This window comes from Carassius auratus, chromosome 22 (assembly GCF_003368295.1).
Source record: "Carassius auratus strain Wakin chromosome 22, ASM336829v1, whole genome shotgun sequence".
Classification (NCBI taxonomy): Eukaryota; Metazoa; Chordata; class Actinopteri; order Cypriniformes; family Cyprinidae; genus Carassius; species Carassius auratus.
Window position 1 is genome coordinate 12312934 of NC_039264.1, and position 27192 is coordinate 12340125.

The 27192-nt window shown below is 37.3% G+C and overlaps 2 protein-coding genes across 6 annotated transcripts; one reads left to right on the forward strand and one right to left on the reverse strand.

Annotated features, from left to right (window-relative positions):
• Positions 1–672: 672 nt before the first annotated feature.
• On the reverse strand, positions 673–16366 carry elavl2 (ELAV like neuron-specific RNA binding protein 2). Of its 5 annotated transcripts, none has more exons than XM_026197776.1 (8): positions 16139–16366; positions 11135–11224; positions 6187–6427; positions 4311–4414; positions 4085–4238; positions 3646–3871; positions 3524–3562; positions 673–1439 (listed from the first exon to the last, which is right to left on the reverse strand). In XM_026197776.1, exons 2-8 carry the CDS (start codon positions 11204–11206, stop codon positions 1112–1114), a joined length of 1164 nt encoding a protein of 387 aa, XP_026053561.1. In that variant the 5' UTR covers positions 11207–11224; positions 16139–16366; the 3' UTR covers positions 673–1111. The 5 variants fall into 5 exon arrangements, with proteins under 5 accessions (XP_026053561.1, XP_026053560.1, XP_026053559.1 ...); XM_026197775.1 differs by having other exon boundaries at positions 6187–6430; positions 16139–16362; XM_026197774.1 differs by having other exon boundaries at positions 673–1442; positions 16139–16357.
• Positions 16367–18940: 2574 nt separating this feature from the next.
• On the forward strand, positions 18941–27116 carry rcor3 (REST corepressor 3). The gene is made up of 12 exons (XM_026197782.1): positions 18941–19182; positions 19283–19339; positions 19969–20046; positions 20142–20194; positions 20279–20440; positions 21905–22029; positions 22111–22189; positions 22317–22535; positions 23781–23858; positions 23943–24000; positions 24091–24326; positions 24484–27116. The coding sequence occupies exons 1-12, from the start codon at positions 19059–19061 to the stop codon at positions 24820–24822; spliced, it is 1608 nt and encodes a 535-aa protein (XP_026053567.1). The 5' UTR covers positions 18941–19058; the 3' UTR covers positions 24823–27116.
• Positions 27117–27192: the final 76 nt, after the last annotated feature.

The window sequence follows — 27192 nt, forward strand, 5'->3', positions numbered from 1 at the left end:
GCAATTGTTAGCATATATAGCCTTTAACATTGTGTAGGCTATAATACATTTCTGGCCTCATACAGTGATCAAAATTCCCACTGGCCACAATCGTAAGTTAATTCAGACACTGCTGGTGTCTGAAAGTGTGTTTTGCCATTAAAATAGTTTTAAATGTCTTAAATAGTGTTGCTTGCTGATGAAAGCTTGATATGAAAGCACGGTAAATGAGCAGCAGTGCTATCTCAAACTCTAGCCCCAGTTGGCTTGCTTTGGCCAAAGGTATAGAGCAGGCTGAAAATCCCTGGCCATTGGCCTTTAGGAATCCCCAATGATGCACGATCATGCCCCGGAAGTGACAGTGGAAACACGACTGGCCCTGGCACACCCACATTTAGCCTGACACTAAACACCGCTAATGGCAAACATCACTCCTAGCATGCACTGCATTCTTGTTATATTAATTTAGTGCATGAAGGGATACAAACTGCCAGCACACTGTAATATGCAAAACACCCTAGTAGAAGACACAGGATTGTTATTTTTCCCTTTGAAAACACCATTATTTATTTTAAAAATTGCCTAATTTTTATTTTTCAGTGAACTAATCCTTTAAATAAACAACTGGATTTTCCCCAGGTTCAAAAAACAAAACAAAAAAAAACATTAGCATCAACCGAAATACAGAATGTCTTCCCTTCAACATATTTATTGATGTACTGAACAATAAAATCAAAATAACAAATTATTTCAAACAGAAAAGAACATGTACATCTTGTTTTATACTTATTTAAATATTTAACATAAAGATAGCATCAGCACAAAGAAAACTGAAAAGGTTCAACTAAAGAGTCATGCACTCACATGCAGTGGGGATTGCACCGCAGACGCTCATGAGGAGAGATGGGAACACCGACACGGGAAAGCTCTCCATCTCCGCCTCATGGAGGTCACCTTCAACATTATACACCAAAATAAACTAACTCAAACAATCAGCGGTTATTCTACTTAAATCTTTAAACGCATGTTTTAAAACATAAAATATTTTAAGAAAAGAAACGAAACAAAAAAACAACAACATGAAATATTTTCTGTCATCTATGTAAAGTCATGTTTGCATAAAGTCACACAATCAGGCCTTGTGTGTTTTGTTTGTCTTGAAGGAGACCTGTAAAACCCGGTCGCCGAGCCGGTACCCATTCAAACTAGCGATAGCTACAGCAGCCTCGTCGTAGTTTGTCATGGTCACGAAGCCAAATCCTTTGCACTTGTTTGTGTTGAAGTCTCGAATGACCTTTACATTAGTCACCGCACCAAACGGACCAAACATCTGCCAGAGGATGTTCTCGTCAGCATCCGGCGCCAGATTATACACAAAAATGCACCAGCCCGTGCCGGCGTGACCCGGGAGGTTGATGCCTGCCAGGCTGGTCACCCCGTCAATGGTCATGGGGGAGAATCTACTGCCAAAAACAAACACAAAAACTGTATTTCAGTTAAAACCACAATACGACCAATTTTTACTAAACAAGTATACAGCCAAGCATCTATACGGTTTCCCTCAGTAGTGTGAAACATACTCATTTACGCCATTGAGCTCAGGCTGATCTGCAGTAACAGATTCTACGATTATAAAAAGTGACCGTCTCAAACTGCACATAGATCATGTAAAATCTGAGTAAATGTTTAGTTATTAGACAGTTAGACTCCGTTACAAACCTCTCGAATTAAACTAGTTTAGTGAGATCAAACTGCACCGACATGCTTAACCGAATGGATGCTGAAAACTAGAAAAATCATTTGTGTATTAGGCTTGAAAGTATTGAAGACATGAAACATAGCTAATAAACACACCATTATGATAGTGTATAGTTTGTATGTGGTTTGGGGGGTTCGTTTCGGAGACCAATACATTTTACATTTCAATAGTTTTGTTCTTTGACACTTCAGTTTTATAAAGAAATGTGTAGCATGTTGTCGGACCATAAATTGACACTGTTTCATTTCTAGTGTCTTAAAGTTTTGTTATAGTGGTTTGAGAAAATCATATTGTGAAATCCATATTTCAAACATTAAGTGTTACCTTTATTTTTTTGAGCAGTTTATGTATGGGATGCACAGATACCACTTTTTTCGGTTCTTGCCTGATACAGAGTATTTTTATTGCATTTGTACATTTAATTAATATTGGGTACAGAAACCAAAAGAGTGTGTATAATGTTAGCTGGTTAACTTCATTTATTAAAAAGATAGTCAAAACTAAATTTATTTCACCATTTCACATTATCAGAGTTATATAGAGTTGATAATGTCAGATAACTTTGATAGAAAGGTATGTAATGGATTATAATCAGCCAAAAATGATTCAGACAGCTGTTAGTGTGACCGTATTAACACAAGTCGGTCAAACCTCAGTCTTAAAGACTGTCTGTAGTCTCCTGGGCATGTGTTCATCCAGGTTCATGCAAACCTGAACTTCAGTCTTTCCCCAGACTTGGTATGAATAATCTTTGGTCCCAAAGTTTTGTATAATAGTCCACTGTTTGAAATTGAAGAATTTTTGGGTATAATTTGTCAGACTAGAGTCCTGCACTAGTAAAAAAATAAAATAAAAAAATATCTGGTCTCTGATTAATTTTTGGTGTGACTGTTTATCCTTCGGTTATTTTCATTCTTGATTATGCCCATTAAAATACATTTAACAAGGTTTTTTGGCTCTATGGTTCATCATCTGTAATTTAACAGCATTAGAGCCGCTCTTTTGCAGCGACTTAGTACCGTAATGATGCCTTTGCTGTAATAATGAAGCGAACCACTCGTTATAAATCTCTAGTGATATTTGCACAAATAAAAGTCACGTTTTGTTTTAATCTGAATCATGCAATGATTTATATTCCAAAGCCACACATATGATGTAGAAACTCAAGCAAGAAAAACAAGTGCAACAACGCGTGCATGTGTTTGTACTGTTGCAGAACGAGAAGGTACTGCCGAGCGCATTACACACAGGCTGCTAGATTTCACCAGAAAATCACGTATGCATAAGGTTGAAAATAAATTATGTTTATAGTGAATGCTCCTATAAACGGTCTTTTTACCATTTAGTTTTAATCCAAATGTGTGCACGCTCTCTCTCTCTCTCTCTCTCCCTACCATTACGCAACTTGTGCATTGTTTTACTTCTTTCTGACATATCTGACCGAACTAAAATATTTTCAGTGATGAAATGCATGTATTGACCAAAATAATCATGATTATGATTTCTGCCATAATCGAGCAGCCCTAACATGTAGAATTTAAAACCTACAAGTCAGTCTACTTTTATATGACAGCAGTGACTGTAATTGAGTAATCAAAATAACAACTGCTTTTGTTCTCGTATATTCATTTTTAGTTTAGTGACTTTAACTTCCGCTTTTATTTATTTTTTCAAATGTACGATACTATATAAAGGTGTAGATATTCTGGAGCCCTGCCATTTGTAAGAATCCCAAACTCACTGCTTTAAGAGACTTCCCACTCGCAGCAGCTCAAATTAACTTACCTCTTGACTCCATACGCCATGTTGAGCAGATTATCTAGCCTGAAACACAAACACACACACGTGATGAAGCCCCGCTCGGGTCAGAGTCCGCTCCAGCGCTGGGAGTGTGTGTCTGTGGGTACCTGAATCTCTGGGCCTGCTGTGCCAGCGGTCCTGGGTAACGTCTGTTGGGTGACTGGTACAGGTGGGACAGCAGCGCCTGGCTGCTCTTCTGACTGGGGTTGTTGGCAAACTTCACCGTGATTGGCTCGGTGGCACCCGGTGGCTTCTGTCCATTCAGCCCTTTAATCGCCTCCTCAGCCTCAACACGCCGGTCGAATCGAATGAAGCCCACACCTCTGGACACCCCTGAACACCACAAAAATATACTGTCAATCTGACAACACTAGGATCTGGTTTCGGCTAAGTTAAATTAAAAACGATCTGACCACATGATGGTGCACGTGATTAACCGCTTGCGTGTGAGTGCTAGGTGTCCAAACAGAGCCTCGTGTTTAGAAAGCCATGGAAAATGTGCTTTGAAAAAAGCAGTTGCCATTGTTTCAATCTAAAAGATCTCACCTGTGACCTGATCCACGAGGATCCTGGAGGTGATGATGCGGCCGTACTGAGAGAAGAGCTGCTCCAGCTCTTTCTGGGTCATGGTTTTAGGAAGACCGCTCACGTACAGGTTAGCATCACGAATGGAGGCCGAACTCGGCCGAGCAAACGACACCTAACCGCAAACACAAACTTAGTACACATACACACACACCGTGACAGCAGCCTCACTTCAGACAGACCTTACCTTGATGGTTTTAGTCTGCAGTCGGAGACCATTTAAAGTGTTGATGGCCTTCTCTGCATCTTTGGGCTCTACATAGTTCACAAAGCCATAGCCCAGACTCTGACCTGAACACACAAACACTCAGCTGAGGATTCATGAGCACTCTTATTTATCCTTAATCACGGAGCATTTACTTGTCTTCTGTCAGCTTTTCTTTATTAATTTTTTGTATTTAGGCTAGTATTAGTTTTTTGTGGTATTTCATGATAAAAATTATACAATTTCAGAGCATCAGAAAGACCTTTTTTAAAGGGAAATTAACTATATTGTGAATAGACATATGCCGGTATTCGGTAATGCGCTAATCAATATGTACGATATTGTCGTCGTGGGCACTTCTAAATACCGTGAATGATTATATTTTACAAATTATTCTGAATATGCAATACATAAGAATACTTTTCCCATCAACTGGTCAAAATGCACAACATCGCTGCATGCAGCTTAAAAGACTCGTGTGTGCTCTGATGTAAACAAGCGCGCATGAGAAGCACATGAAGAACACGTGAGAGACGCGCTGAATGAAAACACATTCACTCTCTGACAGCAGATGGCACTAAACTGCAGAAATGCAGCCCTTACCCTGGAAACCCCATAAATAAAGCAGCTGCACTACTTAAACATTTAAATAGCCATTCAGATTTGTGGATTCGCTATGGTGTTCATCACAGCGCCAAATCCTTAAGTATTTAGACTTAATAGGCCATTTCTTTTCTAACTTCTTTCATCTGGACTACATCATAGATATTGTTTGAAAGCATTTTGATTCTTTATTGGTCATTCACACTGTACATTAGGACATCATTAGTTAATTCATTAGTTAAAATGCCAATGAAAAATTCTTCTGAACATTTATTAATCTGAGGTATTCCGATATTTAATGACACGTTGTTAATCTAAAATTGCAACTGTAGACTTGTATTTTATTTATTTTTTTAATAAAGATTAATAACTTCTGCAGCAAACATAGCTATTGCTCATTATGAATGTTAATGGTTAACTAATGGGGTCTTATTGTAAAGTGATACCGATTGGTCTTTATTGTTCTTTCGCACTTTAATCTGTGTAAAACTTAACTTTGTATATTTTCTGTATTGCTTTATTTAAATGTTCTGTTATTTTTGTTATAAGAAAAAAGTTATTTAACCTGTTGTTATACTGTATTATGACCACTAAACTAAACTTTTAACTAAATTTCCGTGATGATACCATATTCCGTTATAAAAGCATGAGCAATTAATTGCAATAGGAAAATGTAATACCTGCTTAGATATTTTTTCCTTTTGAATCATTTCCAAAATTACTCATTTCGGTAACACTTTAGAATAAGGTTCCATTAGTTAATGTTAGTTAACTACTTTCGTTAACATGAACTAAGCAAGAACAATCCTTCTACAGCATTTATAAGTCTTAGTTCATGTTAATTTTAACATTTACTAATGCATTATTTAAATCAAAAGTTGTGCTTGTTAACATTAGTTAATGCACTGTGAATTACCATGAACGAACAATGAATAACTGTATTTTCATTAACATTAACAAAGCTGAATAAATACAGTAATAAATGTATTATTCATTGTTTTTTCATGTTAATTAATACATTAACTAACATTAACTAATGGAACCTTATTCTAAAGTGTTACCGGGATTTCTAATATTTCTGCAAATACATTAGTTGAAACTTTTTTTTTTTACTATCCTCACGTTAACAGTGTGATATTATTGGCTTTAAATATCAGCCATTGGCCCCTCTGCTCTCTAACATTAATATGAATCATAAAAGCTCTATTGGTCAAAAATGATTAGAGACTATATGACTATATGATTAGATGAATACCAGTGATCTTGTCCCGCACAAGTTTGCAGGACTCAATCTCTCCGATGCTGCCGAACAGACTCTTGAGCTCCTCCTGCGTCATGTTCTGTGGCAGGTAGTTGACGATCAGGTTGGTTTTACTGTCCTCCGTGTCGTTGGGCATCTCCACAGGTGACGTGCAGTTGTTCGAGACGCTGTTGGGACCGTTGCTGGAGGTACAGCTTGGCCCGTTGGACATCTGCGTCTCCATGGCAGCGATCACCTGCTATAGATGCAAACACACAGCAAGTGAAAAAACAGGAACACACCAGATCCTTTAGAATGGAGAATAGGGTCATATAGTAGTAATAGTAGTAATAATCTCTATTCTGCTCGCACATGAAAGCAACTCTCTCTGATAATTCCACATTATGATGTGTGATACATTAGGAAAAGGGCAATTTAAATGAAATCAAATTATTTGATAAAAGAAAAAACTGAAAAAAGAAAATATGCGATAGCTTGTTAAAAAAAACTGATATTCGATACGTGATACGATATTGCTTAAAGTGTGTAAAATCAATTTAAATTATATTTATATATTTATATTTAAAATATTTAGAAATTAAAATAACCCATTTTCACATTCTTTCTTGAAAAGAATCACTATAACTTCTGAAAGTGACATGAAAGTAATGTCACAAATCAGAAAATGTCACTAACATCAGTTGAACATGCAAACAAAAATTAAATGACACTAATTTTATATCGTTGTAACTTTGCATTCCATACACTAAAGTAATTCTTCATATACCACAGCACAAAGTAGTCTGAGAAAGTTCAAACATGATTAAAGGGCAAGTGAACCGTCAGTAAAAAAAAAAAAAAAAGAAAAAAAAAAGAAACAATTACACAATTTATTAGCATAGATAAAATAAACCGTAGTATTCAGGTACAGAAATGTAATAAGTGTAAAATAACACTGCACATTGTCCACTGTATGAATAAAATTTATATTAATCTTTGTTATAGCCGTTTTGTTGTTTGATTAACATTAGTGATATATTGAGCAGCACGTATTAATAAGCAACTGTCGGTTTAAATCCGACCCCACGGATCCAGTATAATAATAATACACATTCGATTTCTTTCTCAGCAGTTTATATTCATTTAAAACATAACCGCGCGCTTCAGGTGCGTCTAAGTGTTGCATTTATATTTTTGTTCAATGTACAATGATTCATCTTTTCCATTCTTCCACCTCTGAGGTGTGTGATCAATGTTGTGATTACTTGGTTTCGTCCATGCAGCGTACGATAACACCAGTGTGATTTGAACACTTAAATCTGCGTTCACACTGCAGTTGAGAGCAGCGGTCATGAATGAAACGGCTCCACAGTTTTTCAGTCACAAAATCATTATTTCTTTGTTACAAATAGGTCAAATTATGTTTTTGGACAGCCAATGCCAATATCTTGGGGGTTTGGTAGCAGATATTAATTTTATTTGTATTAATATTCAAGAAATTAGAAATCATCTAACAATGGATTAAAAGATAAATGTGTAAAATACTAATACTTTAAAATTACAGTATTTCACAAATAAATATCTAATACAAATATAATTAAAAGAAAGTAAACACTAATCAACAGGGCACTCAGTATTCTGGGAAGTTTGTGTGCACTGCGAATCATATTTTTCCATATAAAGCCAAGGTAACCCTCATTTTACATACAGCACACAGTGAAAATGACATGAATGAGATGGTGGGCAATGCATAAAGCGCAGCATAATTTAAAATCAAGAGTTTAAAGTTTAAAGCATTCAATTCACACGGACCGACCATCACACAGTGAGCACGCAATCATGCTGGATAAAATATGCATATTTGCTTAATGCTGACGGCAAACGAGAAAGTTTTATGTTTGCCTTTCTATTACTAATAATATACAAGCAATCGTTATAATACTTTCTGTATACATTAATTCCTTTGTTTAACTGTTCTGATTATTAGACTTTTATATATATTAAACAGAACTTTTAACGATGACCGTAAATAAGAGGGTTTGAGCACTGTTCTCAGCACCGTCAAAAAAGTCCCGTCGCGAACATGTCAGCCAAACAGAAAAACTTAGTGTCTATTTACAGAGTGCAAATATCCTGCCTTGTTGGCTGAAGCCATTTACACCAACTCCGACCACCAACGTGTGATTCGGCTAGTCAAGACTGCAGAAGACAACTGACAATCGCCAGCTCCAGTGGCGCAGATGGTAAAATGTGTGACGTATTCAATTAGACACAATCGACCTGGGTTTGAATCTAACTTTTGCTAACTTTTCACATTTCAAATCATGTCACAAAAGCATTTATTTTCAATGAAAATGAAGAATATAATCCAAAAGTTGAAAAAGTATTGGGTAAGGTAAGGATAGGTGTAGGGAGGGCTTTAGCTATTTGCACTTAGTGTAAATAGCATCCATCGGTAAAAAAAAGCCAAAAACTTATCGGCCGATGCAGATATTTGAAAAATACAAAATATTGGCCGATATATCGGCATTGACGATATAATTTGGTCAATCACTAGTTACAAACATCTGAATCACAGAAGTACTGGGACAAACATTTATAGTTCAGATATAAACTGTCACAATATGTGTGGCAGGAATTAAAAGAGACGAGAAATTCAAACGTCAAATGAATATTAATTGAATACATTGTTATGCCAGTAGGTGGCGAAAAGGGGCCATTAAAATCAGTATTTGTCTTTGAATTATAAAAGCAATTCAGGAACGCTGATTCATCCAGTAATGAAACGAGTACATCTTGAGTGAGTCATTAAATTCTTAATTCATAAACTACATGTGATTTTGTTTAGACGTCTAATGTTTTTTCTTCAGAATCATGAGAACCACAACTTCCATAAAAAAAAAAAAAGATTCAGAATCATGCAGTTCAATTTTGCAAACACAACATTAAATAAACATTTGTTAAATCTATCTAATATTGTGCTGGCAAAATTGAACTACATGATTCTGGATAATTTTTTTATGCTACGATGAAATTAGGCATGAATTGACATGAATTAAATTTTTTATTGAACATCTTCAATCACAGTAGTACCGTATTTTACGGACTACAAGTCACATTTATTTTCATAGTCTGGCTGGTCCTGGGACTTATAGTCAGGTGCGACTAATCAAAATTAATTTGACATGAACCAAGAGAAAACATTACCGTCTACAGCCGTGAGACGGCGCTCTATGCTGCTCAGTTCTCCTGCTGCTGTAGGCGGTAATGTTTTCTCTTGGTTATAAATAAATGCGACTTATAGTCCAGTGCGACTTATATGTTTTTTCCTCATCATGACGTATTTTTGGCTTATACTCAGGTGCGACTTATAGTCCGAAAAATACGGTATACTGACCGATTTGCCGAACTTCCAATCTTGTAAGCATGTAATGATTATGACAAAGCTAACAACATTTGTGGCTTAATATTAACGGATAACTAGAAGTAGTTATTTTCCAAGAAAGAATGTGGAACAAACTGGTTGTATAATTTTCATTTTTAAATATTTGTAAAAATAGAATATTTAAGTAGATTTTACACACTTTAAGCAATATCGTATCGGATATTTAATTTTTTTAAACAAGGTATCGCATTTTTCTTCAATAAAGCAGCACTGATTGACCAATCGGTGCATGTCAAAGTACTTTGAGAGCTTTAAAAAGGAATATAATCTAGTTTCAGTCACTTAACATGCTTTTCATTAACACCTAAAGGGACGGTTCACACCAAAAATTTTAATTCTGTCATAAAATCACTCACCCTTGTGTCAATCTAAACCCGTAAGACCTCAACACAAAAACATATTTGATTTAATCCGAGAGCTTTCTGATTATATAGTCAATAGACAGCAACGTAATTACAACGATCAAGGTCCAGGAACGTAGCAGGAAGATCGGTAAAATAATCCATGTGACAGTGGTTCAACCGTAAATGTACAAAGCTACTAGATTACATTTTGATTACTGTATAGTTAATATAATCACAAGCAATCCAGATGCTCTGTGTTGGTTTGTTAGACTGAATATAAAGTCTTAATTTTCTCCCAACATTTGAGCCACTGAGGACGCAGTGGTTTACTTTATTTTTTCAAGTTAATTCACCTTGAAATCTTCCCAAATACGTGCATCACTCCAGACTCCTTTGTGAGATTATAGTGCTTAGCGTTTGGTTTGTACTTGTGTGTACATTAAGCATTTTTTAACTGATCAGCGATTGAGCTCTGTCACATTGCTCGATTTTGTCCCACTTTCAGTAAATTTGGCTTTCCATATGTACGGCTGAACACTGATTCCCTCGCTCTCAGTTATGTTGCTTCTACTGGCTGTTTAATGTTTAATGAGACGTATAAACGACGCCCTCTTCTGGAGACCGGCCATATACTCCCGAATGGTGGTTTGTTTGTTTTTAAGACACATTTTCCAGCTGTTTTAACGTTTCATTTTATTTTCAGTTATATACATTATTTCTGAATGTAATAAAATGCAACTTTTTCCTGACCTGGTGCCACTTCTTTTCTGGAAAACATGGTTAAAAAACTAAAAAGTACATACAATGGGCATCACTCCAAAAAGTTTGAAAACCCAATAAATTTGTGGAAAATGCCAGAAAAAACTAATAAATAAAATGGGAATATTAAAAAAAAATACAAAATTAAAACTTCTCTCATGCTACTGTCAGATCAGCATCACAGCCTAAAATTAATCACACACTTCCCCCTACAAACACAAATGACTCATCTGAACAATTATTCTGATGGATGCTTTGGTTGTGACGGTACTTTTGGCCTGATATTTGCTCAGTTAACAGTTGATCAAATTCATTTCTACGCAGTTGTCCTACAAGAACTCAATCAGCACAGCTCTAGGATGTGACACTGTAACACTGGACTGAAAGTGATGAAAGAAGAAAAAGTCCCACAAACCCCAGTCCACGGCTCGGCTGCCCACGAGCCACTTCTCAGAAGAGAAGCCACATCACACAGCCTGACTGCCATGACGGCTGGAGAGGACGTCTGCAAACAAGAGCACATCAGAGTCAGTCACTTACACACGCACACTGCTCCACCATCAGCTCCCTGCTTAGGGAAGCACTGTGACTCACACACACTCATGAGTAACAGAGAGACAGGGAGCTCACTCAATCCTCTACACACCTGCAAAGCTTTAGCACAAAAATGTTTAGCAATATTAAAGGGGTTATTGGGTGCCCATTTTCCTCAAGTTGATATGATTTTTTAGAGCCGTAATGAGAAGTCTATAACATACTTTGGTTAATATTTCCCAATGTTAGAGTAAAACACCACCCTTGTACCTTGCCAAAATCAGCTCTGCACACAGCAGCCCGTTTCGGTGCATGTCTCTTTAAATGCTAATTAGCTCTGCTGACCCCACCCCTCTCTTCCATGGGGTGACGAACTAGCACGTTATTAGTAAAGGTTAAGATTCATAAAAACCCATTATAGGCACTTCTTCTGTGGGTGAAGCTGGATCATGAATGATTTGAGCAAACATAGACGCATTTAGGTAGATCGGGGTGCATTCCATTCAAAACAAAAGTAATCCACAGCGTCTCCAGTGGCTCAGATGTTGGGATTAAATGACGGCTGCTATACTAATTATTACATCCAGCAACCTCCGTTGCTTTGGGTCTTTTTTTTGTCTACATCTGTGACCGCTCACTCAGGGCGGGTCTAAGGTAAGACGGCCAGGTCAATCAACAATTGTGGGAGGGGCCTGGGTCTGTGTGATGTCACACAGCCAAGAATCTGAGAATGGCTTGATTTGAGAAAGGAGATATTAAATATAGGGACAAATTAAAAAAAACACTGGTTGGACTTTCATCAATGTAGGGTGGATGTGTACAAAGTAGGGGTGTGCACGGATAGTCGAACATTCGAATATTTGTTCTGCTCTAATTATTCGATGAATAAATATATTCGAATTTCGCTATATTTTTGCTTGCCATTAAAAAAATAAAAATCCACAAAACCTAATTGGATCACTTTCTGTGATTCTCCACGGCATATTTGAAGATGTATGCAAACAAAAAATCATTAATGAATGAGTAAGAACTACGGTCTTCTACAGTACTTCAGATATGCCGTGGAGAATCACAGAAAGTGACCGCATTCAAGAACATTGTTGCGTCGTCTCTCAAGCAACGAATAAACACCGCGAACTTGGAGAATGCAGTGAAAACTCTTCTCGTGTCTGCCCTAGACCCTCGGCACAAACATCTCAGGTTTCTCGATGAAAACATGAGAGAAGAAGAAAAAAAACTTTTTTGAACATTATAAGAACATTTTCTCTGATGCGAGTGGTGCATCACCAACGATGAAGAGGATGCAATGCCTACTCGTCGGAAAAGATCTTCTTCTCCAGTTCTTCAGCGATGATTACAGAGAGTCCAGCCGAGACGAGTGGGAACAGTTCTTGCTGGAGACATGTATTCCACCAGATGAGGATCCCATTCAGTGGTGAAACCAAAACACGAAGCGCTTCACAAAACTCATTCGCTTAGCACACCGTTATTTTTGAGTCCCACCAACGTCTGTGCCGTCAGATCGCATTTTCTCCGCGGCCGGCTTTACTGTTAAAAGACTGAGCCGACCCGATCATGTTTACATGCCTGTGTTTCTTAACAAGAATATGTAAAACAATAGAAAAAAAAAGCAATAAAGATTTGCTGACAGTTTCAAAGTTTTAAAGTTAAGTGTAGGCTACGTTCTACAATAGTCTAATTGCTGCAGGCTGCTTTATTTACATTTTTCTGTGTTAACTTTTTTTTTTTGGGGGGGGGGGCTTTTAATCTGTACTTTTGTTTGTTTGCACGCATAGTTAACGCTACAAAACACGATGTGTAATGTTCAAGCTTATTGTGTGTAAGCTTGTTCAAAAATGACGGAAACATTAAATGTTGCTGAAAAATAACGCCAGTTGGCAGAAAAACAGTAGTATTGCACCCATCAAAAGCAAGCAAACTAACTGGGTCAGAGATTGCAGATTTTACCTGACCTAAAAAGCCTCGGCCTATTTTATGTCTGCTTTGTATTTGGTCTTGCTTATCTGGTCACCAATTTTCCATAAATGGCATGTGGGACTAGTGTTGTGTGATATGCTCAATTGTCATATCACCTATTGTGACCCTGTGAGATTGCTGATGGATGATATTATCGTTCTAATCTATTTACTTCGTTATTTTCTTCAGTGTCACATGATCCTTCAGAAATAATTTCAATATGATGATTTACTGCTCAAAACACATTTATTATTATTATTATCAATATTTAAATAGAGTAAAAATATTCCTCTGCGCCTTGCAGGGTTGCGGGACACATGCATTCTTTGTTAATTAATTCCTATGATTTATTAATTTGTGGAAACTGTCCTTGTTTCATTCATTTTATTCCCTAATCCATGATTTAACTGAAATGAGAGAAGAAAAAAAAAAAAAGTGAATAAATCGAACAAATTTCTGATTCATGGCCATGAAATCCTTAATTTGCCTTCCTGCACGTTTACCACAGGAAAATTGAAAAGACAAAATAAACCTGTGAAACTAGAGGATCAGACATTGAGGATTTAAGAATTAACAATGCCTAAATATTACTGAGTTTGTGGAAATTCGTGACCAACTGGCAAACCAGAACATTGAAAACAAAGCCCTGTGTAAAGACTATCTAGGCTCGAATGGCATCCAAAAGCATGGTTCGCAACGTAACGTTTTCAGGAACAGGTTACAGCAGGATCAAATTAAGTACTGGTCATAACGATCATATACAAATGTTTAATGTGAGCAAGTGTTTTGCTGCTGCATCACCGATGGAAGCGGTTTACTGACTGATCCAATTTACATTTATATCTAAATCCCAAGACCAATCTTTAGCAGTTTATGCACAAATAAAAGCATCACCAAACATTACTTGTAATAAGCTTCACATCTGATAAATCAGAGCCATCTTTAATAAAAGGGTATTTAATAGCACCTGTGGTTGGGGATAGATCCCACCCACCGCTGTGAGAAATTACCAACAGAACCAATAATCAAGTGATCACCAAACTACAGAGTCAGAGAAGAGGAGGAAGTGGAGTCACGATGACAAGAATGAACAAACATCTTTATTCATTCATCCTCACTTTGATTCAAACCTGTGTGACTCCCAAAATAAGGTTCATCATTGCTTGGACCACAGCATGCCTCAAATATCTTTTGTGCTCCACACAGGAAAGGAAGTCACACGGGTTTGAGATTATGTGACCCAGTAAATTAAAGTATTAAAATGACCATTTAAAATGTTGTCTAAAATACATTTACACTCACAGTCCACTGGATCTATGTGGAGGATAAACTGGATTTAAAAGAGCTATACACGTAGCTCAAAACAGATTCAAAATAAGCACAGGCTGATGCTCAGTATTCACTAAACATCCTTGAGAGATTTATATACTACTCAAGTCACCACAACACAGTGTTGTTTTAATATGCAAGTGCTATTGAAACATTCAATTTTATAAAGAACCAGAAGACTAACATCACAAAACATGGCCAATTTAAGAACCAATCAAAAAACTAAGTTCAAATAAAGATAAAAAAGTCAGGAGTGCCTGTGGCACTGAAATGCGTACAAATATAGCGGTTTACAACATTTTACTCTTTTGGTATATATAAATGTATTAAATATTGTATTCATTTTAGAGATGCGCCTATGTTTAATTCGGTTTGTGTGCTTAAATTTCAGGTCTCTTAAAATCCAGTGTGTATTCACATGCAGCGCTACAGTACTTTTTGTTTATTTTTTCAGTTGACAAAACCAGATAAAGCCAACCTGGTTTAGATCAACTGAATTTACTCCATATAGTTTCACACGGAGTTCAAAATGAAAACATGTCCATTTAAAAGTTTGGGTATATGAAAGCTTATCTAGATGCACGCATGTCTTTGTGTGTCAACGCCAAGTGTGACAGAAGCCTAATCAAACACACCTGACTCAACTCAGATCATTAGAGACTCACTGTCCCGAAACGAGAGGGTCAGAGCTGAACATTTAGTTGCACAAACACTCAGCCCTTGACACATGGAGGCACACCACTATTGATGCAGAGTGAATTAATGGAAACTATCAACACTCACAGCTGAAGCAAACATAACTCACTGCAGTTTGTACCCAACAAATGTTTAAAACATTAAAAGACGAATTTTGCGTCACTGGCGTCATCTATGCCAAGATAGTTTAGGCTTGACAATACTACATACACTGACCTGCAGAACAAGCCATACTGACAAACTCCTGTCATCAGAAAGCGATGATCCTTGAGTGATTATTTGAGCAAACAAACAAAGGCTGAAGGAAACTCAATCATGTGAAATAAACAACGCGCACAATATATATATATATATATATATGTCATAAAAAACCACCTAGTCTGCAGACTATTGACGGCCTGCGAGGTCAAAGGTCACCTGCGAATCAGCTTAACGAGCATTAACGGGGATATGCTCATATGCGAACTCTAAACAAGTAAACGCCAACTTAATTCTATTATAGCAAATAAAACTTGCAAGAAAAAAGCTCTTGTTACGTTAAACAAAAGCATACACTAAGTTACTTAACGTGTAAAATTAACTAACTTTAGACTTGTGTAAGTTACGTCGGTAAATGGACAATCTGAACGATTTCACGGCGTTATTACGTTAACCTACGAACTTAGTTCGCAAATAATTTCTACAGAAACATAACACTCAGTAAACTTAAGTGTAGAAATATAATAATGACGCTGTAACCATTATAAACACTAACTGCCGGAACATTAATTACTATAAGTTCACGCAAAGTGACAAGTGTAAAACGCGCTCATCCCCACAAACACAGCATATCTGAGAAACGCGTAACACACACAAAAAGAGATAAATAAAGCGTTTTCCTTACCTTAATTCGGTTTATAAATTAATGGCGTATGCTGATGAGCGCGCTCGCGCATTAAGGGGGGCGATGGCGGGAAACGGCGACTCTAAATAAACTGGCATGTGATTGAGCCAATCACGGAGCTCCCTGGCGAGTCTGTCGCTCGCGATTGAACCGTGGCACGCGAGGGGGCGGGACCTATGAGGAGCCGCAGGTGCTGCGGATCAAGGTGCGATGAGCGCGTGATGCACACTGCGTACTGCTGCCAGGAGCTGAGCCAGTCAGTCTCGCGCCTTTTCATGAGGATGATTCTTCATTAAAGTCTGTACTCGGACGTTAAAAATACCACTAAAATTAACAAATGTGTCCCCCAAATTCAAGATAAGAAAACAAAACCATGCCCTTGCATAATTATATCACGGTTGATACGATTCAATTAATGAAAAGTGATTTTTTTTCCCCCCTCGGGTTTCTTTCAGGCCTCGTTTGCAGCGTTGGACTCTGTAACCAATCACACACATCTCTGTTGAGTTAATAACGCAGTGTCCAATCAGAGGCGCTTTGATTCGTCATGCGGAGAACGATATTAACATTCTCTTTCTATTAAAGTGACGTTCTGTAGTTAACATTCATCCCTCTTCTATTCTGAAATTACAATTCTATTGTGTTTTTATTGTTCTGTAAAAAAAAATGTTTTCTTATCTGTTATTAAACGGTCATTCATCTTTGTTCTCTACTGATAACAACGTTATCTTCTATTCTGAAACTAACGTTATGCTCTAAACCATTTCTGTTTTGTTCGAATGTGAATGTTCCGTTCTTAACGTTCTAAAGTTCATATTCTGTTCTGAAGTTAACAATCTTTTGTGTTCTGGAGTTCTTTTTCTCTGTCCTGTTCTATTTAGAGATTAATGTTCTCTTTTATTATGGAGTTCATATTCTTTCTATTTTTAAAATATAACCACATGCACTGTTCTGATTTTAACGTTTCTCTCTGTCTTCCATTCTCAAATTAACATTCCATTCCATTGGGTTCTGAAGATGTTTTCCTGTTATGCTCTTAAATTATCATGCTGTTATGTTCCGAAATTAACATTCTGTTCTGAATTTAACATTCTGATCTGAGCTGTCTTTACCTAAAAGCATCACAAGCCAAAATATTTACACCAATGTTCTTCAGGAGCTCCACGAGAGCTCAGTTCTGTGTTCACAGATTCAAGAACTTCCTTGTCCTGTGATGTCAGAGCTTTCTTCTGCTCTAGGACCCTTTGTGAGAGTCCTGTGTTGTTGGGGTCTCAGTGATGAGCCAGCTGTGTCTGAGCAATGGCCAGCTCACATGGTCTTTTCCAAGTATTTAAGAAGGCACTCTCAACTCTCACACACACTCTATATTAATCTAGGTTGAACATGTTTAAGCTCCTCTTCAGTTTTCCCTCCACATCCCTCCATAAACCCCAGCAGCTCAACTGAATGAAGTGCTTGCGGTTCGGTATAACACTTACCTCAGATCAAGTCTCAAAGCTGTTTCTGTGTCTTTGCACATAGCCTAAAGTGCTGTTATTTCTTTCCATGAGCTTTGCACTTGTTAAGTGCCTCCGGGCAAAGATTCTGCCAAACTAGTTTGACTCTGAGCTGATTGTGTTTACTTGCTTAAGACACCAGAGGGCACATCTTCCAGCTTTCATTCAGTCAGTCACAGACACTTGTTCACATCCCACAGAATAGACAATCTGTTATCTACTATATAGATTAGCAGGTCTTATGTGTTTAAAGAAACTTGTTAGTAGCTTTTCAGTAAGAAAGAAGTGAACAATCTCGATTTATTTTCCTTTCCCAAAGGCGCTTGAATAGCACATGTGGAATTACTTTTTTTGTTTGTTGTTTATTTAAGTTTCAATATTATAAGTATTTTTTAGTTTGAGACTCATACATACATCTCCAGTGATTGTTTTCAGCTGTTGACCAACATGTGTTCAACATGAGCAACAACATGCCTTAGCAATATATTCCATTTGAAGGCAGGAGAGGAGTTAAAAAAATGATAAAGATTATGATATTCAGAGATATGCCCGGTAGTGAATATTATGTGTTCATTTTAAATTGGCATAAAATTGTTTTTAACCCATATTCTTTTTTAAATCCAGATTTAATTATTTATATGTATGTAATTATGTAATTATTCTATTGGTTAGTGTATTAAACCAGACAAGAGATTTTGCCTATTTAAGACAGTAGTCTACCACATACCACTGATTCTTGCAAATCATCAATGACATGGTGTGTGCGAAATACTAATGTATCTGAGTATATGAGTTCATTCAGACCAAAGATAGAACTAAATCCCTGTGTAATTATAAATATAAACACTTTAGTGTCAGGTTTACGTTAAGTTTGACTTGCAAATCATGAAAACTAGGATTAAAAAAACAAAAACAATTCTAAATTACTAAAAGAAGCGTTTATGAATGGCTACTCAGCCATAAATGTGCTAATCATTACACATATCAAATTTGTATTACGATATACCTTTTCTGTTCAGTTTATTAATCAATGTAATGCACGAAAGATACATATTTGGACATTTTGAAAGGAAAACATGAAAACGTGCGTGTGATACAACAGTGGCGCACACAAGAGCCGCGTTTCACCTTTGTTTACATGCGTCTCGATTCCTTCCGCGACGGAAACTAGATCCGGACACTTGTGTTGATCGTTAAACGAAGAGCAGAATCACGCAAACCTGCTCATTTACCTTGAACATTTGATGAAGAAACGCAACAGATGTTAACGACGAAGAAACAGACACTGAAGCTAATGAAACACGAGAGAGATACGGCGGAGGGATACCAGAGTGCGCAGCTGCGCAGAGTCACTGGACACAGAGCGAATGCTGTAGTGTTGACATATTTAATTTTTGCTAAAGATTTTCAAACGTATCGCCACTATGCCGGGAATGATGGACAAAGGATCGGAGTATCTGGGGAAAGGTCGCTCAAATGGGACGAAAAGCCCGTCGAACGCCTCGAATGGACATTTCTCGGACGAGAGCGGTAGCGACGACGAGCACGGTATAGCCTCGAACACCCCTGCGGAGCTTGTTTATGTATTTAAATGAAAACCAAAATCGCTTAATAAATTCGAAACATCACTCATTTTTCTTGTTTTCAGATGTGGGCATGCGTGTGGGGTCCGATTATCAAGCAAATATCCCCGAGTTTGATCCAGGTAGGAAAAAGCGCCGCATTCCGCCTTTAAGAACCTGACTGACTGTGGTAGCCTCGGTACAACCATCGCGCCGAACAATCAGCGTAGAAATCGGTATTTTAAATTTGTTTTCAAAGATTCGAGGTGTCGAATGCACAATTTTGTTATTTTAGATCTGTTTTTAATGTTAGTGTATGATTACATATTCATGAAAAGCTTTTTGTGAAAGATTGTTAGCTGTCTCGCTTAGCCACTCTTCAGCTAATATACGTTACCCAGCAACTTTGACATGGGATTAAATATGAGTCCGTGTAATCTTGATTTTTCCTCGTTTATAAGGTGTTTAAACAGGGGAAATGTTTTATAACGTGTACAATTACTGTTTATTTACCACAAAACTGCGTTTTATTTTAAAAGGCGATAAAATAGCAGTTTTGTGTGCTCTTCAGGACTGAAGTGAAAATGCCTTTTAAATTAGGATTTAATTTGTGAATTTTGCAATTAAGACACAAAAGTGTGAACGGAAACCCTCAAATAACTGCAACACTAAATAATTATTATTATAATACTTAAAGTAAAAATCTGTTGCATTAACATTACAAGTTGTTTGTCAAATTTTAACGCATAGTTTTTGTACTGTAATTGTGTAGGCTCCACAAAATACAGCGATAAAGACAACGGTGGCATGTTGGTTTGGTCTCCATATCACACAATAGTTGACTCTAAATGTAAGTATTTGCATTTATTTATTTATTTTTGTGGCATTTAATTTTTCATAGTGACATCATCATGCATTATTGTGTACTTATTATTTTCTTTTCAGTGGACGAGTACATTGCAATCGCGAAAGAAAAGCATGGCTACAATGTTGAGCAGGTGAGTTACGAGCACGCAGTCCTCAAAGACGACGCCGTTGTTGTCAGTGTTGATCAATGTCTGGATGTCTTCTGTGCTCCACAGGCTCTCGGCATGCTCTTCTGGCACAAACACAACATCGAGAAGTCCCTTGCTGATCTGCCCAACTTCACGCCCTTCCCTGATGAGTGGACGGTGGAGGACAAGGTGTTGTTTGAGCAAGCCTTCAGTTTCCACGGGAAGAGCTTCCATCGGATCCAGCAGATGGTGAGTCATCGCTGCTAGCATTACTGAGCGAACAGTGACATGTCTTCAAACTGAGAGGCTTACGCTCATTAGAAATCTGTCCAGGTCACATTTAATCCAGAAACCGAAACGAGAAATAATACGTCAGGGCAATGCATTGTGACATTTTACCAACAACTTCGCCAAACCATAATGCAGAAGTATTATGATTAGGTTTTTTTTTATAGTTTTGTAATGGTACATTTAGGTTTCTGTGTGTGTTAAATAATTTTCATCATGTTCTTGTTATTGTAATACAGGAACTGGTGTGTAAAATTACAGTAAATTACTGTAATCCTTTAACTTTTTAGTTTACGCTAATTTAAAGGAAAATACAGTACTATAAATACTGCCATGATCCTTAAAAACCTTACCATTAGAAGTTTCTGCGTTAAGATCGTGTGCTTTAATTACTGTTATCACAATGTGAAATTACAGTACACTTGCTGGACAAGAGTTGAGAAGAAATTAAGGTTTTTTAATGTTAATGAATTGTCATATCTCACCTTGGCTGAATTTATTTAATTAGAATTAATGTAAAAAAAAAAATATTTAATATATTAAAATTTGTCTTTTTCAATATTTCAAAATTTATCTTATCTATGCAACTCTGTGATGTAGAAATCAGAATACTGTAAAATATATTTTTACAACTTAAAATAGCCTTTTCTGTTGACATTTACTTGAAAGTTAGATTTATTTGTGCGATGCGAAGCTGAATTTTGAGCGTTTTTAACCTGCGGTCACATTAGCCGAAATGTAAAAACACTTTCCTGCAACACTGCGGTTTTAATTCATCTGCGAGGGACGTATTGATCTGTTGGTCACACCGTTTCACATGATATGAATTTGCAGGTACATTTACCAGAACTTACACTGAGAAGCGCAGTGAAATGTGAAACTTGTTTCCGTGTATGAATGGAGGTCAAAGGAACGAAAAGTGTCACATGATCCTGCAGAAATCATTCGAATATACTGATTTGCAGAAGATTTCTCTTTCAAATAAATGCTGTGATTTTGAACATTACTCTTTTGCAGCTTCTGCTTTCTATTCATTGAAGAACCCTAAAAAGTGCATCAAAATGCATGGTTCAAAAACAACTTTACACAATAAGATAATACATTATACTGTGCAACAAATTAATAACCGAGCACCTATGATAATTCATGACAGATCAGCATATCATAATTATTTCTGAAGATCATGTGACGCTGAAGACTGGAGGAATGATGCTGAAAATACAGCTTTATCATCAAAGCAATAAATTCAATTTTTAAATATTTAAATACAAAACAGATATTTAAATTGTTATATTTAACAGTTTTAATTTACTGTGAATTTTTGAATAAATGATAACATCCCTGATGTCTTTCAAAAACATTTTATTGCTAAAATGTTTATTATTATTAATATTTTTCACACTTGAATTTGATAATTGATTGCAGTTGCCGGACAAATCCATATCCAGTCTTGTGAAGTACTACTATTCATGGAAAAAAACACGATCCCGAACGAGTCTAATGGACCGACAAGCGCGAAAGCTGGCAAACCGGAATAATCCTGATGAAAGGTCACTTATGCATTCGATCTTTGAGCTCATTTATGAGTTGATGCAAGTTTTAAGTGTTTCTGGTCTTTCTGTTTTTGATAGTGAGGAAGAGATGGAGGAGGCCAACCCGGTTGAGACCAACGACAGTGATTATGATCCTACGAAAGAGGCCAAGAAGGAGGTAATGGGACTTTCTAATAAAGACATATTCAGATTATTCCAGAAGCATGTTAAAGGTGTCTGTTGATTCCTCAATGTTGAATCTTTTTCCCGTGTCTCAGTGCAGTGTTTTGGTTTTCCCCTGACAGAGTCATGCAGAGCCTCAGACGCTGAGCTCCAAAATCGCTCTGGGCCGGAGAGAGCACCAGACGCTGCAGCACCGTCACCACAGCCAGCGCTCCAAGTGCCGCCCGCCCAAAGGCATGTACCTCACGCAGGAGGACGTGGTGGCGGTCTCCTGCAGCTCCAGCGCCGCTAACTCTGTCCTGCGTCAGCTGGACATGGAGCTGGTGTCCCTGAAACGACAGGTACGGCCACCAATCAACAAGAGGTTAAAAAAAAAGTCATTGTAAGCCTTTGAAGATCGTGTTCTAATGTTCTTAATCAGGGATGATCAGTTTAACCAGTTAACTGTTAACTGGCACTAAGAATTGACTGATTTATACAGTGTTAAATGGTTTTTCTCCCAGTAATTTATCAAGTATTTTAAAACATTTGCTGCATTGGTTAAAATACGCTGCGTGTAGAAAATAAATTTGCGTTTTTCAGAGAAGTCGATTGTAAGTTTCATTTTATTCTAACATTCAGAAATAGGCATAAACATTATATAAGTATCTTTAGTTCCCTTCGCTCCACAACTAAACCTTTCAGTTTAACAGTATTCAGTAAAGAACTGGAATGGAAAATATAAGAAGCTAGACTATATAAACGACAAGCCAAAACTAATTAATTTAGGCTAAAGCCAAACTGGAACCAATGTTGGGTCTCTCATTGGACACAAATCCTAATATTCCTGTATTTGTGGTGTATTTGAATGCCAAAATATAATTTTTTTGTAAACCTGGTTTTGTACTTCTCTCACATTCAAACAAACATGTAAAACAGATTTTATTTGGCACAACATTACTGCGGTACAGTGATAATGCTTAAAGGCACAGATTATATAAATTGAGCAATGTGGGGTTTATTTTCTCTCCAGTCATTGGCTGACTGTGTTTTATTGGTTGTGGTGTTTAGGGCTTTGCTATATAGGGAAAATATCTAATTGCGATTTCTTTGACATATATTGCGATTTGATTTTTTTATTTTTTTTATTTTTTTTATTTTATTATTTTTTATTTTTTATTTTTGCAAAGTCAAGTTTCAGCTTAATATTGTCAATTATTTTTTTCTTTTCATTTTTTATATTTATTACATAAAAGTATAGTATAATAAAATTGATTATAAATAAAATTTATAATAGAAGTTGTTTAGGCCTGTTTATTTATTATATATAGCCTAGGGAATATTATGTTTTTCTCTGCTCGTAGAAGCAGGTGCTTGACCAAGTGAATCCTCACGTTCTGTTGTTAACACGTGTAAAATGAATCCCTGGAAAGCTCATTTTGGTATTTTTAACAGGTCATAGACACTTATCCTTTATAATTCTGAATTTAAATAATCTTAACTGTTATTAATTGGTTAACAAGCGCCAGTTGTGGGTTTGGAGGAATAACCGGAGCATGGCTATTCTTGACGTTCGTTCTTCCTCACAAGTGTACCTGTTTTTCTAGGTTCAGAACGCCAAGCAGTTAAACAGTGGACTTAAGCAGAAGATTGAAGATGGCATTGATGAGTTTAGACTGCCTGAGGTGACTCCCTTCCGCTTGCTCTTGTTCTCACATGCACTTTAATCTGCATATCCACAGTTTGCTCAATGTTACCTCTTGTTCCAGTGCACCCAAAAAATTAATGCCCGCTGGACAACAGACGAGCAGCTTTTGGCAGTGCAAGGTCAGTAAATAGCTAAAGGCATCAGTTATGTACCTGTTATTGTTATTATACCAAATGTCACTCGCAACATCTCATGCCTCATTTATCTAGGAGTACGGAAATACGGGAAGGACTTCCAAGCTATTGCTGATGTGATCGGGAATAAAACGGTGGGGCAGGTGAAGAACTTCTTCGTGAACTATCGGCGCCGCTTTAACTTGGACGAGGTGCTTCAGGAATGGGAGGCGGAGCAGGGAACCCCCAACGGAGACGGTGCCAACTCTGGCGAGGATGGAAAGAACAGCAACATCTCCTCGGGAAAGAGCACCGACGAGGAAGAGGAAGAGGTAAGCGGTCAAACTGTAAAGCCTCTCATATGAAGCAATCGTCAGATCAACACGTGCTTCACATCTTTGTCCAGTGTCTGCTCTGTTTTTCTCCGGAAGGTATGACAAAAAATGAAACCAGTGTGTTAAATGGTCTTCTCTGTTGTTTCCTAATCAGGGTCAGGTGACCCCAGCCTCGGGTCCGTCTCCTGTAGCCACCTCAGTGTCTCTAACATCAGCCAGCAGCTCCAGCTCTCTGAACCAGCCGCCGCCTCTTCTGCGTCCATCTCTTCCTGCCACTCCAGCGCTACACCGTCAGCCTCCGCCTCTGCAGCAGCAGGCCCGCTTCCTTCAGCCCCGTCCCGCCCTGAACCAGCCCCCGCCGCTCATTAGGCCCTCCACCCCCCTCCCTCCGCGCCTCAACCCCCGCCCCACAGCCCCTGTACCCGCGCCGGGCCAGCAGCCGCCCACCCTGGTGGGCATCCCGTCCGACACGCCCTCCTCCTCTCTACACTGAGGGGTTTTATATTTGTGACATTGCTGATGAAGGTAATAATTGGTTAGAAGTTCTCGTTGTGAATACTAGGAAACAAAACGTTGTTTTAAACTGTATATATTAGTTACGTAACTTTCTATTTATTTGAACTCAATTTTTGTTTTATTTTTGATTTTGTAATCATGTTGTATCTTTAAAGCGATGGTTGACCCACAGATTAAAATCTCCGCATGATTTACTCGCCCTCGAGTCATCCTAGGTGCACATGACTGTCGTCTTTCAGATGAGTACGATCTGAGTTATATTAAACATTGTCTTGGCTCGTCCAGGTTTTATAATGGAAGTGAATGGCTGTTGAGATTTTGAAGCCCAATAAGGTGCGTTCACCCATCATAAAAAGTGCCCCACACAGCTCCAGGTGGTTAATAAAGGCCTTCTGAAGCAAATAGATGTTTGTATAAGAAAAAAATTTAATAGACAAGTTTTGTTTGCAGCAAAGGAAAACCCAGTCTCTTCTCGGTTTATATCGAAATCCTCTGACATCTTTCTTTACAATTCCTCATTTTGCGCAAAAACAAGCATTTCCACGTTCATCACTTCTCTCTCGTGAACGTTTGTACGACGGTTACGGTATATCGAATAAAAAAAAATTATTCTTGCACATGCATCAGTTTGTTTCAGAAGACCTTTATTAACCCGTAGGAAGCACTTTTTATGATGGATGGATGCACTTTATTGGGCTTCAAAATCTCAACAGCCATTCACTGCCATTATAAACCATGAAAGAGCCAGGACATTAACTATAACTCCGAATGGATTCATATGAAAGAAGACCATCATATAATCGTAGGATGCCTTGATGGCGAGTTTATCACCGGATAATTTTCATTTTTGGGTGAACTATCACTTTAAGTCTTTAAAATATTGTGTTCTATCTCCGCACTTTTTCTTGTTGTCCTTCAGTATCTATGATGTAACAGCAGACCTCTTTAAAATGGTTTTGCTTGTTGTTATTTTGTAGTTCACCGGTGTCTGTGGTTGATTATTATGTGTTTCATATTTTAATATTTGGTGCTACAGACTGACAGAATATCACCTGTCCAAATTCTCTTGCCATCAAAGTGCTCTTAACAAGAAAATATAATCTCATACTTAATTGAAATCGTAGAAAATTCCTACTGTCATACCTTTTTTTTTTTTTTTTTTTTTCTCGTCTTTTAATTATAATCTAATCGGGGTTTATGTATAAACCGGTTTGACTTGCAGAATAGTGTAAACACTTTTCACCAGGCGTTAAGCTGTTGAAGTGAGTTGTTTGATTAGTGGTGTGCTGTTTAATCAGAATATGCATGTAGCGTTACCCTTCTTCTACCACGTAAAGAGTGCAGTTGATCAGATCACACACACATGCACAGGGTTTTCCCATTAAGCTCTATATTCTGGTTAAACCTTTATTCTGAAAGATGTTTGCATAATACACAGCTCTGAAGATTACTGTATACAAGAAATGAGCATTATCAGAATAAACTAGTGAACATTATTTCCCCTTTATTCTCTTCTGGACATAATGGTGATGCCCTTACCATTTGTTTTTAGTATTTTAAGCAACTAATTTTTCATTGATGTTACTTTTTTTTAATGACATTTCTTTATTGTAGAACATTAGTAGTTTTGCTCCAAGATGTATAATCCAGAATGACCTTAGTTTGGACGTGCAGATATTCAGTTACAGTGTTTTTAAGGTCTTTACAAGACATAACACTGTCTCATTCGTCTCTTTGAAAAAGGAAATGTTAATCTGGTTATGGTAGTCTACATTTACATAATCAGAATATGACCAATCTTGAATTAATGCTGGAATATTCTTGTGCATGCAGACAGTCACTGTGTACATGTTTCACTTGTGTAGAAATTTAACCATGATTTATCTAGTTTTCTTGGTAGTTCCTTAGAAGTTATTTATTTTTTTGAAGTCTTAACTAGGTTTTTATGTGTGTGCTCCTTGCACTTAGAAAATAATCTTAATGCTTATTTCAGTGCTGTTTCTACTCTATGCAGATTGGCTGCATATTGAAAAGTGCTTAATGTCTCCAAAAATCAACAATGTTTTGACGATATTAAGCGCTTTTACTTAAGTTTTACATTTTTTTTTAATGCAAACTAATTGCATTTTTAAAGAACGGGTTGTAGGCAGCTCCGAGTGTGGTGGCATTATATGTAAAATAATGAAAAGTCTCTTCTCTAAATCTGTGCCTAAAGCATGTTCATATATGTGAAGTGTCGTATGGAAACATTAAAACACGTTTGAACACAGACTGTTAAACGTTTTCTTTCCTATTTCAGTTGAAAGACGCATTCGAGTGCTATTTATGGAGTATTTATTTTAGTTTC

Coding starts and splice junctions, on each gene's coding strand:
- rcor3 (XM_026197782.1), top strand. CDS start 19,059: ATGCCGGGAATGATGGACAAAGGATCGGAGTATCTGGGGAAAGGTCGC. Junction 19,340..19,968: donor TATCCCCGAGTTTGATCCAG/GTAGGAAAAAGC, acceptor GTAATTGTGTAG/GCTCCACAAAATACAGCGAT. Junction 24,001..24,090: donor GCAGCTTTTGGCAGTGCAAG/GTCAGTAAATAG, acceptor TCATTTATCTAG/GAGTACGGAAATACGGGAAG.
- elavl2 (XM_026197773.1), bottom strand. CDS start 11,206: ATGGCAGTCAGGCTGTGTGATGTGGCTTCTCTTCTGAGAAGTGGCTCG. Junction 6,431..11,134: donor CAGCCGAGCCGTGGACTGGG/GTTTGTGGGACT, acceptor TTGCATCTATAG/CAGGTGATCGCTGCCATGGA. Junction 1,443..3,523: donor ATGGCGTATGGAGTCAAGAG/GTAAGTTAATTT, acceptor TGTTTTTGGCAG/TAGATTCTCCCCCATGACCA.